The sequence below is a fragment of the Physeter macrocephalus genome, chromosome 11 (assembly GCF_002837175.3).
Source record: "Physeter macrocephalus isolate SW-GA chromosome 11, ASM283717v5, whole genome shotgun sequence".
NCBI classification, from domain to species: Eukaryota; Metazoa; Chordata; class Mammalia; order Artiodactyla; family Physeteridae; genus Physeter; species Physeter macrocephalus.
The window spans coordinates 42,715,099-42,731,907 of record NC_041224.1 but is presented as its reverse complement, the minus strand read 5'-3'; the positions used below and the strand labels follow the sequence as shown (position 1 = coordinate 42,731,907).

Sequence of the window (16,809 nt, the reverse complement as noted above, 5' to 3'; positions counted from 1 at the left end):
AGCACTCTGGGCCTGAAGGGAATTGGGGAGGGATTGCTTACTGCAATAGGGAGAAGGTGCTTATTTGGAGAGAGCAGCCTGATAGGAGCTCTGGCCTTTGGTAGGGAGAGGCAGCCAATTCACAGTGACCTGGAGGAATAAATCTTAACCTCACCTTATTTTAGACCTTTATTTTCCTTGTGGTGCCTGTCATTGGCCAAACCCAACCAGAAGCTGGAGGGAGACAGTGATGCAGTCCATGAGGCCAGCTTCCCAGGGCACACAGAGAGTGGAAGGTAGATGGTGGATCTGGAGGGACAAACAGGAGATAGGTAGCACAACCTGTCTTGAGTTTTGACTCCTTATCGCCATCCAGCTCCACATTTCTAAGGCCCAAATCTGATGATTTCTTGCTCTTCTTAAATTCCATCAATTGCTCCCTATTATTCTTGGAATAAAATCAGTAGTTTAGCATCAGCTCACGAGAGCCGCTGGTTAGCATCTTTTCCCAACTCTACATTCAGTGACCAATGGCGTCAAGCTTGAAATCAGCTATGGGAAGGTATTTACACCATGGAATTGGCAAATGCTACAAATCATTACTTTTTTCTTTCATAGAGCTGCATATTTTAAGATAAAAGCATTTTATTAAAAGAAAATAATGAATTCAGGAAATGTTCTTAAAAAACTATCTCCATTGAAAACACTCAGAAACAATGACCAACCTAATAGTGATGAGGGCTCCTAGCACCCAGACTATATTCTTTAAATACACTTTCCCACTAAAAGTAACCAGGGCTCCTTGGAGAAATAGCTGATTCTGGGGTGACGGGGGTGGGAGGAATTGGGAAGTTGGGACTGACACATATATACTATTGATACTATGTATAAAACAGACAACTAATGAAAACATACTGTACAGCACAGGGAAGTCTACTTAATGCACTGTGGTGACCTAAATGGGAAGGAAATCCAAAAAAGAGGGGGTGTATGTATATGTATAGCTAATTCATTTTGCTATATAGCAGAAACTAACACAACATTGTAAAGCAACTATACTCCAGTAAAAGTTAATTAAAAAAAAAAAGAATTCTGGGGTGAGAAAAGTAACAAGATGTGGCTGGAACACTGGGGTCATGAGAACTCAAGAGTCACCACTGAAGGTACTTCTACTGGCCCAAGAGGGGACAATTTGAGCATGTAAAAAATTAAAAATTAAAAAAAATATATGTATATCTGCCATGAGTGGATTGAAAGACATCAAATATGTCAAAAATCTAGGGCTTCCCTGGTGGTGCAGTGGCTGAGAGTCCACCTGCCAGTGCTCGAACACAGGTTCTATTTCTATTTCTATTTTCCCAAAGCATCATTAGCATATTAAGTTAAATAAGTTGTCTCTAAGTCAGAAGGTTTATGAGTATAGTTCATAGTCATTTAATGTCTTAGTAAAGCCCCTGGCCTACTTCCCAAGTCCCAAGTCCTGAAGAAGTGGATGATCTAAAGACTGGATAATAAACTCTTTTCCAAACTAGGTAACTTTTTTTTTTTTTTGGCTTTCAACAAAACTAGAGGAACTAATCATGTGATAATTTTTTATTATAATTCATTGAGATTTGGGAGCTATAACTAAGGAGTCCTAAGAAATGGGTGACATTATCACAAAACACCTTCCATTCCATATACATAATTATTATAACAGCAAAGGTTCTCAAAGCTTACATTTATAAAAGTGAAAAATAGGAAGAGAATTAGTCATGAGCCCTATCTCATTATAGCAAGTAATAATACTTATCCATAAGTTTTTTAAACCTTCACTTTAAGAACTTTAATTAAGAAATGCATTTCAAATGTCTTAGAATTCTTTGTCGATAATATATGATTACTTTGATAAAAAATGCATTAACAATAATTATGATGCAGTGTTTTTCTGGACTGAGTTAACAGCCTTATGGTCACAGGAAATAAAACATTTTAATTTTTATTACACATAATGACAGGATGGTCAAAAGACAGACTTAAGCTTAAAAATATTACATTAGAATAAAATTCTGAGGGAAGTGGAATAGACACAAGTTTTAAAGAGAAAAAAAGATGTCAGGTTTCCAACTGACGAAGGGCTTTGTTCATGTGCCTTTTAAAATAGGGGGTTCCATTGCAGTGTTCTACTGAGGAGTTTCTCCTCATACACAGTGGGGTGCTATCTGCAATTAATAATAGTAACACACAAGTATTAAAAAATAAAATAGGGGGTTCCATTGGACATCTTTAAGAGTGAGGTAATTTTTACCTGGAAATTCACAATATGTTGGCAATTACACACGATACAATTTAAACAAAAAATTTGGATGCCAAATTTAAAATGTGTGGAGGGGTGTAGTCTTCTCAGATTCTCTTCGGTTTACACAGGTTTACACGGTGTCTGCAGCACCGCTGAGGCGCCCCAGCTCCTTTCTGCGAGGCCTCACGGTGGCCACTCTCTCCTAAGCATCACCCCAGGTGCTATCCACCTTCCTCCTCTTATTTTCCTCTCATCCTGGTCTCCATCGTTACACTTGATAAGCACCCTCCTAACTCCCTTGATTTCTTTGCAGGACAATGTAGAGCATGTTGTTAACGTTTATTTCAGGTTTCAGTAACACATGTACTCGATGGCATCTCCCCATTTCGGAATGAGGAAACAGGCTCCGAAGGGGTAACTTCCAGAAGGGCCCACTGCCAGGAAAGCCCATGTTCTTACCACGTCACTCTTCCTCAGAGGCCTGTGGGATCTCCAGCCACGCACACAAACCATCACCTCCAATTTTGCACTTATGTTTACTTTAGAATTATTCCGTTTCCCCCCTTGTTTCAAATTGTCACTGATTTTCCAATATAGCCTGGCCACAATTTAAAAACACAACAGGATGGGACTTCCCTGGTGGCGCAGTGGTTAAGAATCCACCTCCCAATGCAGGGGACATGGGTTTGATCCCTGGTCCGGGAAGATCCCACATGCCGCGGAGCAACTAAGCCCACGCACCACAACTACTGAGCCTGCGCTCTACAACCCGCATGCCACAACTACTGAAGCCCGTGCACCTGGAGCCTGTGCTCCGCAACAAGCCCCTGCTCGCTGCAAATAGAGAAAGCCCACGCGTAGCAACGAAGACCCAACGCAGCCAAAAAAATAAATTAAAAACAAAACAAAAACACAACAGGATGCTTCCATATGAATTTGTATGTTAAGTAAGGGTGCCCGTACTTAAAAGGAAACCAAAAGGAAACCATTTTTCCTCCCTTTTGCTGTTTACTTTTCCATATCCAACTTCCCCTAGTCTTTTCTGGTGACTTGTATGTAACATAGAAGTCCCCTGAGGGACACACTATGACCTAGGGTGCTACTGTCATAAAACATTTAATGCTGCTGTATTTTAAAACTTCCAGCCATTAGCTGACATTGAAGTGTCCACCAATAATGATTAAAAACAATTTTGGATTATTAAAAAAAAAAAGAACTAAGTGACATTATGTTAGTTCTCCACCTCCCCCCACCACCCAGTTCTTTTTATGTGGAAGCTACTTCAAGTCTTTTACATTTAAAAAGGCTAAACTCACGAGTTAAAAATTGCTTTGAGATAGCTGACTTGCGTTTGTTCGTTCAAAAAGACTATGAAGGGGTTGTTTTTGTTGTGGTTTTCAATTATTAAATCTCACTCTAGTTAACACTGTTTTGCAGGAACTGCTAACAATGACACTGAGAAAAAGAAACACAAAAACGAACAAATGGCCTTTTATTTCATACAAAGATACAAAGGCAATTGTGTGCAGCAACAATGTGATGGGCAGTCCAAATTCTTGAGGGAGGAAATTCATGGTAAATATCACGATGGCTGGTTGAAGAGAACGTCAAAGAAGGAGAGAGTTGAGACAGAGATTGCTATAGCTAATAAATTAAAATTAATAAGAGCTACAAGGTTTCAATGCCATGACTTGAGCTCGTCTGGGCATCCTCAAGGCTGTTAACACAGTTAAGTCTACATAGTTACCATCAAAATTCTTGAAGTGTATTTTGTGCTATTTTGCATTAGAAGTTGTGTCAAGGGAACTATATCCTTACAAATAATTGAAACATATTTTGTTAAAGGAGTTGTGAACTTTGCTCATTGTCTGTCATAGATGTGGCCTTTGGGGCATGAGATACATTTGGGATGAGTATCATCTTTTAAGGTAAAAGGGTTGACAATTTGGTTGGTCCCAGTTTTTGAGGCAATGCTACTTATAATGGCATCTTCTTTTAATCTGAGGAAAATATTTACTAAAAAATCGTCTTCCAAAATACAACAAAAAACAAGGTCAAGGTAGTGGAGACTCCTTCCGTGGCACTCCACACCTCACCTCTCCACCTGCCTGTGGGCTGCCTGGAGTGTGTAGACCCCTACAACTATTACGTTTGCACCCGTGGACCTGACTGAGTAAACAGTCTATCATGAAAACCACATTTCCAACACTTACATTTTTAATTGGGACACATCACATGATTTGTTATTAATGAAACAGTTTATTGGCTTTAAATATACATCAGTAAGTTTTTAAATGTTAGTTTATGTTTTACGATAAAAGAATACTGAACCAAAACATCAGAGAAAATAGAGGCTCAGTAGCATGATTTCAATATATTTTCCTGAATAAAAATATTTTTTTAAAAAGTATATGACTTAATCTAAGAATGAAAGCTTCTTAAGTTCAATGTTTAGAATTGGATTGTTTGTGACTAAATTAAAAAACTGGAGTTCATAAAATAAAGCCAGCGTGGGCAGCAAGAGAAAAAGAAAAAGAAATAGGGAAAAATAGATTTTAATATCAAGTATAACATCAGCTGGCTGGTTTTGTTTGTTTTTGTTTCAGTCTATTTAAGGCAAGATTATCTCTCTGCAACCCTGCAGATAAATCCTAGTGTTTTAGCTATAAGAAAGTTTTAAGAGTTCAGATATACAGATAAGCCAATTAAAAAAAACCCTTTTCTTACAGTATTCTAAAGGCTTTTGAAGCATTATATAAATCTTTAAAATTCCTATCACCCACATTTTAAGAAATAAATCTACACTTTAATAAGACACTCTTAAGATATAAAACAGTTTTGAAAACAATTACATTCTACGCTAGGGCCTACCCATTCCTTTGCCACAGGGACAGAGTGGACTGTCTGCCTGAATCTAGTCAATCTCTGCAGCAACACAAATGAGTAGGCGCTCAGACCATTCCGAATTTACCTAAATAGCTTAATTTTATCAGTGGGACTCTCCCATCCACTGAGGAGAGAGTTACACTAACAAACCTGCCCAAATTTAATGGTGAAACTTAAAAACAATATCCCCCTCTTTCTAGAAATGCTTACTTTGAACATAGAACAGTGACTTCTATTAGCTCCCGTCCATAAAGGAAAACAGAATGGAAGAGAACCAATGACTCCCCGTATCCTTCCATTTTACTGATGGGACAGAAATATAAGGAACTTTACTTTTAAATGACAACCTAATAACTATGGATAACCTGACATTTTAATTATGTGTCTTATATGTATGTATGTTACTGGTGCTAATGGCTTCCACTTCTAAATAACAAGAATTCAAATCCCACCATCCCTATTGCTAATTGAAACAAACACAAAAGCTTACAATATAGTAATGCAACCTCTAAGACTGTAACAACATGAGAGATTTCAGGGGAGTTTCCACTCTTTCCTAAGGAACAGAAGAAAATGAAGGAATAAGAAGGGTCAGACTAAGCCTGAAATACAATTTCCCTATGAACAAGGGGCAACAAATGTCCATTGAGCAGGAGGAGTTAAACACGTGGCACTGGGGGTGTATCAGGTTGAGGCAATCGTGTGGGCTGGGTGTTTGCTTCCTATGAGTAAAGGAGCACCCCTAGAAAGGTAGCCGAGAGGGACTTCTTTCTTCATCCTTCTGGGCTGGCAGCAAATGATCAATTACTTCCCGTAGAACTTTTTGTTGAGAAGGAAGATCAGGAGGTTGACATTTACCTTCGCTCTATCAAATAATTTCATGACTGCAACGCCCTCATACTGTAGTTGCAGCAGGTCCTGTTCAAAAAAACATTCTGACAGTTAATCAGGTCTGTGGAACAAGAAAAGGAAGGACACAATGTAGGGAGGGATCCAGAAGGAATGAGGCATGCCTTGTGTGCCAGATATGAACTGGGGTGAGAAACAAGTCCCCAACTATGGAACTGCCTGCCCCCAGCCTAGTTCGTCTAAGGGATGTGTCACCTGGAGAAGGTGATGGCATTTCAAACCGTGATGAAATATACTAACAATTGAAAACAAGATAAGGCCAGTAATGTCTCAACACTATCTACTAGAGTCTTAATTTCTATTTCAAATGACAAAGCTTTTATACCCTGAATGCAAGGCGAAAGAGAGGACTAAATGTTTTTTACGTGTTTACTATGTGTTCCACAATGTGGAAGCACGTTAGATAGTGTCTTTTTAAGTCCTGTCAAAAATCCTACCAGGTATGATTATCTCAAATTTAAAGATGAGGCTTCTGAGGCTCAGAGATGTTAAATGGCCTGCCCGACGGTACAGAGCTGGATGTGGTGAATCTGGATCTGGCTGCAAAGCCCTTGCTTTCCCCACTACCCTCCACTGTCCAGAATAAATTGAGGAAATCTGAAACACCTAAACTTTGCAAGAGTGGAGATGAGAAAGCAAGAGTCAAAGGGCTTGAAGGGATCCCCAAAGTTCAACCAATCCATCTTTTGGAAAAATCTTAGCAGCTCTATGAGGACGAGGACCCTGGTGCATCACCTGCACCTAACATAATACCTTGCACCTGGCAGTCATTCTGCACTTAATGAATTTGTGCATGGAGGAATACACTACCTGAGGCAGACTGGGCGGCCTACGTGAGCCTGGTGAAACTGAGGGAATAATAGGATCTTTTCTGTGTAAGGACTTGAGTTAGCTATGTGCGTCACAAAATCATTTCACATCTGTACAGTTAACGTGTTTTGAGGGTCTACTGGTCACTGAGAAGGAAACAAAGAAATACTACCTGTCCTTAAGGAGTCTGCAGTTTGGAAGTTAAAAGGAAAATAAGTCAATGCCTGTGGTGAACAGGGGTTGTCTCTACAGGCTATGGAAGTGAAGGAGAAAAAAACTGTGGCTTTGCTGGTGGGGTAAGCTTTAGGGGTTGTAACAACGTGAAAGTCCTCAATAAATGATGGAAGGATAAGGGGTGGGGAGGGAGAGCCCCCATCTAAGGGAGATCAATGTGTGCAAGAGCCCAAATGCACGATCAGAGAAAGGCCCCTGCCCAGCTTCACGGGGTGCAGCCCTGTGTGGGTACCAACGATGAAGCACTGTGTTCATAAAACTAACAGAGGCTGGACATTACCTAGGAATCCTTCTGATGCCCTGACATTTTTCAATGCAAAAAAAAGAGATTTCAAAATAAAAATTAGGGATAGTTATGTTACAAAATGATTCACTGCAGAATTCTTTTTGAATTTAAAATGGGATTCGGGGGAATTCCCTGGTGGTCTAGTGCTTAAGACTCTGTGCTTTATCTGCCAAGGGCCTGGGTTTGATCCCTGGTTGGGGAACTAAGATCCCACAAGCCATGCGGCATGGCAAGAAAAAAAATATATTGCATAATAGTTTCAGATCGGAAATCCAGGTCCATCATTTCTTTTTTCATTCTGATATAACTCACGCTGTTGTTTGTTATTTGTTCTGTGATCCCTATTTATTAAGTCCAGTAAAAAGTTGTTTTCTCTTAAAAAAAAATCCTCAAAAAATATATAAATAAATAAAATGGGATTCAGTTTACAAAGATGCAATTTACACACATCTTGTCAGAAGTACACCTTTAAGCCCCTATATCAAACCAAAATGAGAGGGAAAAAAATATGTAAGATTTCAAGCTACTGAGAAGGTTTATAATTTTGTACTGTCAAGATATGTACCTAAGCATTTTGTTCAAGTCCAAGGTATAAGCTCAATTTAGTGGCAACCTTAAGTGTAAGCTTCAGATATGCTTTCTGAAGATTCACACATCCGCAAAAGCTCTCCAGCCTGTACCGCCCAAATCAGACACACAAAACTCCTCAGCTCACTCACTGCTGACTGCGGGCAGCTTTCCTCACATGGGTCTCCTTTTCATCCATTCTCCTACCTTGACAAGAACACAACTACCTCACACCCAGAGCTTTCCGTTTTACCTGGTACAAACCCACCTGATAATGTAACATAAACGTCTCCATCTGAACTCCCATGAATTTGGCTTTCACTTCAAAGTCTCCAACTTCTTCTGTTGGACTGATTTCAAAGATAACATTTTTAAACCTGTTGAAACACAACATCGTAAGGGTATGATTTCCATGTTCTCATGTAAAAATATTCTGTGAAATGCAGAAAGGAGATGAATAAAGTCTTCAAGAGTGAAAAAGCATACAAAATAAAGGTGCAAAGTACTTCTGCAGGTGAAGGAGCATGGGATTGCTACTCTAAGTATCATCTACTTTGGGATCTGCAGAGAAGGGTGGCAGCCTCTCCTGGCAGCACTTGCTTTCTACTAGAAGAGGAAGCATTAAGGAAGGCCACAAATTGGCCTCTGAAGGGATGATGTCAGGAATCCTGTTGGCCTTCCATGTGGCCACTGCTGAAACCTAATGATAAAAGGAGAATCAAGAGGAAATTGGGGGCTTCCCTGGTGGTGCAGTGGTTAAGAATCCGCTTGCAGGGGACATGGGTTCGAGCCCTGGTCCAGGAAGATCCCACATGTCGCAGAGCAACTAAGCCCGTGCGGCCACAACTACTGAGCCTGCGTGCCACAACTACTGAAGCCCGTTCACCTAGAGCCCGTGCTCCGCAACAAGAGAAGCCACTGCAATGAGAAGCCCACGCACCACAATGAAGAGTAGCCCTGCTCGCCACAACTAGAGAAAGCCTGAGCGCACAGCAACAAAGACCCAATGCAGCCAAAAAAAAGTCAATAAATAAGAGAGAACTCATTATGTTCTGCGAGTAAAATGTTTTAAAAAAAATAAAGAGGAAATTGGGCTAGAAGGAGGAGGAAAAGATGCATGTTTGAATCCATGCGTGTCTGAGGACTGTAAGAGGTAAGTAAACAAAAGGCAGGGGCGGGGGGGTGGAGTGGGGATGGTCAGAATGAAAAGAACCAAGACAGGAGGTTTTCTGGAAGGAGTAGGTGCTACAGATATAAACATACTGAGTACTACCAAATATAAACTGCTATTACTGAAAATATTTAGGGTATCACTCACTCTGGACACCTTACATGCCCAGAAGTTTTAATGCACCAGAAGGTGGGAGTATGCTGTTCCCCAGGTGATCAAAGTGTGTCACCCCAGACTTCCAGGACTCAACTACAGAACAAACTGATCTATTGTGAACAGAGCTGAGAACCATGAAGGATGCAAGAGGGCCACTAGGAAGCTAAACGAGAGGTTACAAAATCCATGTACTAAAACACATGCATTTTACTCAATAGGAGACCCTTTATAAAGATGTTTATTTTATGTGATAAATAATTTTATTTTAACTGGTTTGGTTTGTCATCTGTTTACTAAGCCCATGGTAGCAAATTAAAAAGAAGAGTCAAATAACAGTAGCCACTTGAACAGTAGTGGCAAATAATGACAAAAAAGAAGGGAGGAGATAATAAATTATAAAACAGATTTGAAAAATGGCATAAAGTGGTCAACTAAAAAAAACCCCCAAAAGACCACGGTCCCCAATTGAAAAAATGATCAAAGAAAACATAGATAATAATCCCTGTTTAAACACACACACATAGGGACTTCCCTGGTGGTCCAGTGGTAAAAAATCCACCTTCCAATGCAGCAGATTCAATCCCTGGTCGGGGAACTAAGATCCCACATGCTGCAGGGCAACCACGCCCGCGTGCCGCAAACTACAGAGCCCAAGCGCTCTAGAGCCCCTGCGCCACAACTAGGGAAAGAAAACCCACATGCCACCACTAGAGAGAAGCCTCCACGCCGCAACTAGAGAGAAGCCCTCACGCCGCAACGAAGAGCCCATGTGCTGCAACGAAAGATCCCGCGTGCTGCAACTAAGACCCAACACAGCCAAAAATAAATAAAATAAATAAATATTAAAAAACAAATAAACACACACTACAAAACTCAACCAGAATCCTAAAAAGTGCAAAATTTTAAAATGCTACCTTTTTATCTATTAATTCAAAAATATCAAAAACTGTTTTATTACTCAATGATGGCAAAGTAGTGAGGTAAGTAAGCACTTTCATACACATTTTAGACACTGCTAAGAAATACTTTGCAATATATATGAATTAAAAAATTTTTTCAACTGCTATGGAAAACAGTATGGCAGTTCCTAAAAAAATTAAAAATAGAATTATCATATGATCCAGCAATCCCACTTCTGGGTATACATCAGAAAGAATTGAAAGCAGGGTCTCAAAGAGATATTTACACTTCCAGGTTCATTGTAACATTATTCATAGTAGCAGAAAGTGGAAGGAACCCAAATGGATGAATGAATAAGCAAAATGTAGTACATGTACACAGTGGAAAACTATTCAGCCTTGAAAAGGAAGGAAATCTGTCACGGGTTACAACATGCATGAACCCTGAGGACATCATGCTAAGTGAAGTAAGCCAGACACAAAAAGACAAGTATTGTATGATCCCACTTATATGAGGCAGCTCGGGAGTCAAATTCATAGAAAGAGAGAGGAGAATGCTGGTTGCCCAGGGCTGGGGGGAAGGGGAAATGGGGAGTTGTTATTTAATGGGTATAGTTTCAGTTTTGTAAGATGAAAAGGTTCTGGATTGCACAACAATGTGAACATACTTAACACCACTGAACTGTACACTTAAAAAATAGTTAAGATGGTAAATTTTATGTTTTGTGTTTTTTACAATAAAAAAACATTTTTATACTCTGACCAAAAATTACATTTTTAGGCATCTATCATACCAAAAATAATAATCTGAGGTAGAATCAAAGATTTACATATAAAGGTGTTATCACATTTGTAATAATGTAAAAAGTAAAATCAACTTAAAATGTTCTAAAATAGGTAAATGGTTAAATTAAAACTACAATATGGAATATTATGTGGTCATTAAAAAGGATACTTTCAAACTGTGTGAAAAATGCTCACAATGTTATGAGGAAAAAGCTGGACACATGACTATAAACAGTATCATCCCAATTTATGTTAAAAAAAAAGTAAGAAGGTAAGTAAGTAATCATAGATAATCTTTATGTGAATAGAGGCACAGAAGAAAATATACTAAAATGATTTCAGTGGCTGTCTTTGGCTTGTTGGATTATAGGTGTTTTTTTTTCTTCTTTATGCTTTACCACATTTTCAAAGCTCAACAGTGAATACATATTATTTTAGAATCAAGAAAATATAAAAGCTTTTTTTAAGCAAAATTAAAAAAAAAAATTTAAACAGACACAGTAACAGAAAGCTCAGCTGCCTGAGATCACAGGGTTGGCTGAGCAGGTACTCAATAAAATGCTTGTTAATGGCAGCTGGGCCAGGACCTGAGGGAGGATGGTCAGGTCAGGTCAGGTCAGGTCCATGAACCACATGTAAAGCAAGCTGGCGCTTCCCAGGAAAGAAGATGAGGGTAAGCCCCTGGTTCATGCCTCAATTGGAATAAAGTACACTCCTCTTCTTGTTATTCTTTATTTATCCTTGGTTTGGGCACAGAAAAAAAAAAAAAATGGAAGGAATGGCTTCCTGCTTTAAAGAGGAAAAGTAGGATGTCTTGAGACAAATGTTCCACAAACAAGGAAAAGAAATACTTCCCTTCTATGACAGGCAAATTAACTCTGAGTATTAGGCCAAATTCTGCACATAATTAATTAATTACTTATTTTAATTAATCAATTATAAACACACATAAAATATAAAAATGATTATCCAGATAACAGAAATAAAATCAATAAGATAAAGATATGACAAATGAAGAAATAAAAAAATCAATATATAAAACAAAGTTAAAAAGCAAATACTCACTGATTCACTTGCAGGTCCTCAATTTCCAGAAGAACTCCTTTTTCATGTAGTCTTGCTGCCGTGTATTTTAGAGAAATCTTTTTGCTTTTCTTTCCTTTCATTTCCCTAGGCTTTTTGGAGACCCTGTAAAAATCACATTATGTCACTTTCTAAAGGTAACTATCTACTATGAATCTTTGTTGGTAACTCAAGGATATGAGGTCAGAAAACAAACTTCCCATACACAAGCGTAAGTAACAAACCAATGCTAAAATGGCAAATAAATGCTAGGATTCGCCTAAGCAATATCTCTGCAAAACAGGGAAACATTACTAAATTGCTTTTGTCTTTGATTTAAACTATACATTTGAGAACACAAGATGAATTTGACAGTGTCTGAATCCTTCTATGTCCCTCTCAGAACCTAAGCACCTAAAGTAAGTGTGAGGGCTTCTAACGCCAGCCTGAGGGAACTGTACTGAATCCCAAGGGAGTCACGCTAAGCCCCTTGGCTGTGCAGAGAAAAAATAAAAATAGTGTAGAATACGAAATTTTTAAAAGCTTTTAAGCCAGCATAGCAATTACAGAGGAATGGGAGTAAGGAAAAAGAAACAGATGTCAGAAGACTGTTGGGATAATCAAGGCGAGAAACTGTAAGAAGAGTAAGCAAGGGAAGACTACAGATGAATGAGAATGGTATCTGGGACTCTCAAGGGAAGGGTCTCAAGAACTGGGGCAGAAAAGCTGGTAGCTGTGTAAAAGGTAATAATCCCTATGGCTGGCAACTGAAATATCTATCAAAATCACAACTGCACAAAAACCTTAACCCAGCAATTACATTTCTAGAAATTTATCTTCAAAAACATGCCTACAGGGCTTCCCTGGTGGCGCAGTGGTTGAGAGTCCGCCTGCTGATGCAGGGGACACGGGTTCGTGCCCCGGTCCAGGAAGATCCCACATGCCGCGGAGCAGCTGGGCCCATGTGCCATGGCCGCTGAGCCTGCGCATCCGGAGCCTGTGCTCCGCAACGGGAGATGCCACAACAGTGAGAGGCCCGCGTACCGCAAAACAACAACAACAACAAAACCAAAAACAAACAAACAAAAAAAACCATGCCTACATTTGCAAAATGACATATGTACAAGAGGTTATTTGGGGCAGAACTTTTTATAATAACTGGAAACAATGTAAATGTCTATTAATGGAGAATTGATTAAGCATAGTTATATTTATCTATACAACGGAATACCATGCAGCCATTAAAAAAGAAATGAGAACCTAGCTCTGTCTGCTTAAAAGGCCTGAAACAAAAATGATTCTGTGGCACTGAGCACATCTGGTGCCTAAATTTTGGTTTCTAAATACCATTCTTCATTAAAAGGAACCAGGGACGCTTGGAGAAATAGCTAATTCCAAGCCCAGGGAGGGAAAAGTACAAATTGAACCAGAAACATCTTGTGCCACAAAGTCAAGAAGTGCTCAAAGAATGATGGGGACATTTCAAAACGACACAGGCGCCAACTCTGCAAGCTGGGTTAGGTGGACCTGATTTTCACCACTTCACAACAGCCCTGCCTCACTCCATGAAGCCTTCAGGGAGGGAGGGGAAAAACACAGACAGAAGAGTAAGCAGGCTATAGAGAGGGGAAGCTGATGTGGCAAAATGTTAAGTACAGGTGAATCTAGGTGAAAGGTATATGGGTGTTTATTGTTCTATTCACTGAACCTTTCCGGGGTTTGAAAATTCTCAAAATGAAAAGTCTGGAGTAAATAATAAACTAACCCTTCTAATAAGCAGAACATGTGCTTAATCACTTCACCTCTCTGGATTTTCAATTTCCCTCCCTATAAAATGGGCAGGCTGAATAGTTTGTGGCCAGCAACAAGGAGGCTGCATCAGATTTTCCTTGGCAGCTGAAAAAAAATCATGGTCTGGGAGCCTGTGTCCAGGAGGTGTAGAGGGCAGGGAATCTAATTGTTTATGATGTTCCTTAAGTGATTTTTGAGGCACAACCTGGTTTGGGGGCCACTAAATGATCCCTTTCCAAGAATCTTTAATTTCTAGGGCCAAGAAGATATTTTGGAACACAGGATGCTTAGAAATAGGCATCCTTGAAATCCTCCACACATTATTTATTCACATCATACCATAATAAATGGAACTAGGAAATTACACAAATGATTAGAAGAAAAATAAAGGACTATTGCAATAAATAGATCCAGTGTGTTGTATGTAAAATTTTCCTATGTCACTTCAGTTGCCTCTACTTCTTTTTCCCCTGACATTGATTCTTCAAAAAAAAATACTCACTTGCCCTTGCTGGCTAAGTTATCCAAGCAGGTTTTGATGTAGCTTTTATAGTAGTCCACCTGTTCTCCATAAAAGGTGGCCTTAGAGTTCAGAGCAGCATACGTCTGCTGCAGTTTCACCAGTTCAGCCTTTCTCCTCTGTCGGTACCTCCGCTGATTCCGAATATCCTGAGACATAATTATTAAAATTACAAAAATAATATCATGTGCTTCTTGAATCATTAACACTAGAACCCAGCTGCGCTTAACTTTGCCTTGCTTGACCACACATTTTTAATAGACAGCAATTCTTTTTTTCTTACTCATCTTGAAAGTTTTTAAAGATTTTTGCCCATATATCTGGAGAAAACCATAATTCAAAAAGACCCATGCACCTCAATGTTCACTGCAGCACCATCTACAACAGACAGGACATGGAAGCAACCCAGATGTCCATCAACAGAGGAATGGATAAAAAAGATGTGGCACATATATACAATGGAACACCACTCACCCATAAAAAAGAACGAAATAATGCCACCTGAAGCAACATGGATGGACCTAGAGACCATCATACTAAGTGAAGTAAGTCAGACATAGAAAGGCAAACATCATATGATATTGCTTATACGTGGAATCTAAAAAAGTTAGCAATTTTATGTTCAAAAATTAACAAAGAAATTCAGATCTCATCAATTTTTTCCCCATTTCTATTTAATAAGGCAATGAAACGTGTTACTTTTACAGACCTCCACATTCTCATAATCGACTTGCAAAGCTGGTTTAAACCTCTTAAATATGTTGTCAGGAGAGGGAGAAAAAGATAACTTTAATATAACAATTACCCAGCTTCCAGTTGTGCATGGTGTGATTTTAGGGCGACAGCAGAGAATGCCTAAACTTCTCAGCCTGCGCCGGAGCCCCTTACTTGAGAAGATTCACACAAATCAAGGATTTGATGATCAACTTGATGTCAATTTATATTTCACAGTAATCATTAAAAAGATATGGAGGAATTCTTTAAGGCCAAAGACAAACTGAGACATAGGAAGCTCTAATTAAGGTTTTCTCCCTACTAATTTAGGCCATGGAATAAGCCATCAAAGGGCAGGCTAGGACCTCATGTTGGAAGAGTCAGAAACGATTCCCCAGAGGAGAGGACTCTAATCTCCTCTCCTGAAGGTATGTTGAACTGAAGGTATGTTGTCACCGGAACAGCTACTGTCTCCTCACAAGCCTCTGAGACAGCTTTAAACGTGGTCAGGCCATCATTGTCCCCCAAATGCCATACCCTGGCAATGTCGTTGATCAGTTCCTGGTATCTGTTCTTTGGGTCCACGGTGCCAAGCTCTGTTAGCTTCTTCAAGCCTGACTGGATCTTCTCCTTCTTCTCCTGAATAGTAAGGTTGCTGTCTTCCTTTGCAGATTTTGACTTTTTCATCTTGTCAGGAGTTTTGGCGTCACGGATAGCACGTCTCTGCATGGCCCTCTGGTGTTCTGCTTCCTACAGTAAGAAAAAGAAGTTCGTGGCAAGGTCTCCACATTGAACCACACTTGAATTTATAAAGCTCTCAAACTCTATTCTGGGGGACTTCCCTGGTGGCGGAGTGGTTAAGACACCATGCTCCCACTGCAGGGGGCCTGGGTTCGATCCCTGCTCAGAGAACTAGACCCCATGTGCATGCCGCAACTAGGTGTTCACATGCCACAACTGTCTGACTCCAGTTTATGCATGCAGCAAAGGAGCCTGCGTGCCACAACTAAGGAGCCCGCCTGCCACAACTAAGACCTGATGCAAGCAAGCAAATAAATAAATATTTAAAAAAAAAAAACAAAAACAAACAACTCTATTCCGGAAATAGAGGGGAACAAACTTACCCCCACCCCTGACAACTGACAAAGAAACTGCATGAAGCAGAGGCAGCTCTCTTTTCATCTAGAAGAGAAACATCTATGAAGTCAGGTGTTGGCTTCTTATGGCTTCTTTCCTGGACAGGAGATTGGACTCCACTGGGCACAAAACCCCTTGTTTTTTCCCTATCACACTGGGGACATGGAAATCATTTAATTTTGTTTGAAACCCGGCTTGATGAACGTTATAACCACACCAACGCAACACCAGTGGTCAGTAAATTCTTGCTAATCCTTTTTGCTACCTCGTCCCAGCTGAATCACGCTCAAGTCTTCCCTCTGCTTTCAAACATGCTGCAAATGCCAGTAAAGAGACCCTTCTCATATCTGATCTCTCTCCTAGTCACCAACCAACATTTGTCTGTTATGTTCCCACCCAACAAACGATCCACACTTGCTGTTGCATTCTTTCAGCACTTTCCTCGCAGTCTGGCTTCTCTCACCACCAATTCTTGTTACCATTCTGCCCATCCCCAATCCAGTGCCTTTTCTTAGTTGTTGCCTTGATCATCTTCTCCGCACCTTTTCCTTGCCCTAAGTAAGCATGGGCTAGTACCTCCAAGTGGCCCATGGTCATTTCTTTATAAGTGTTCTCTCTCAAAAC

General features: G+C 39.9%; 1 protein-coding gene across 2 annotated transcripts in view; it reads right to left on the bottom strand.

The window, feature by feature from the left end:
- Window positions 1-3,732: 3,732 nt before the first annotated feature.
- Window positions 3,733-16,809, bottom strand: part of IQGAP1 (IQ motif containing GTPase activating protein 1) — a 107,009-nt gene continuing 93,932 nt past the window's right edge. For both annotated transcript variants that reach the window (XM_028495486.2, XM_024117231.3), the window contains exons 34-38: window positions 15,586-15,798; window positions 14,317-14,483; window positions 12,027-12,149; window positions 8,218-8,326; window positions 3,733-6,061 (exon numbers count right to left, since the gene is read on the bottom strand). In XM_028495486.2, the coding sequence (XP_028351287.1) occupies window positions 5,948-6,061; window positions 8,218-8,326; window positions 12,027-12,149; window positions 14,317-14,483; window positions 15,586-15,798 (726 nt within the window). In that variant the 3' untranslated portion in view covers window positions 3,733-5,947. The remainder of the gene's footprint in view (window positions 6,062-8,217; window positions 8,327-12,026; window positions 12,150-14,316; window positions 14,484-15,585; window positions 15,799-16,809) is intronic.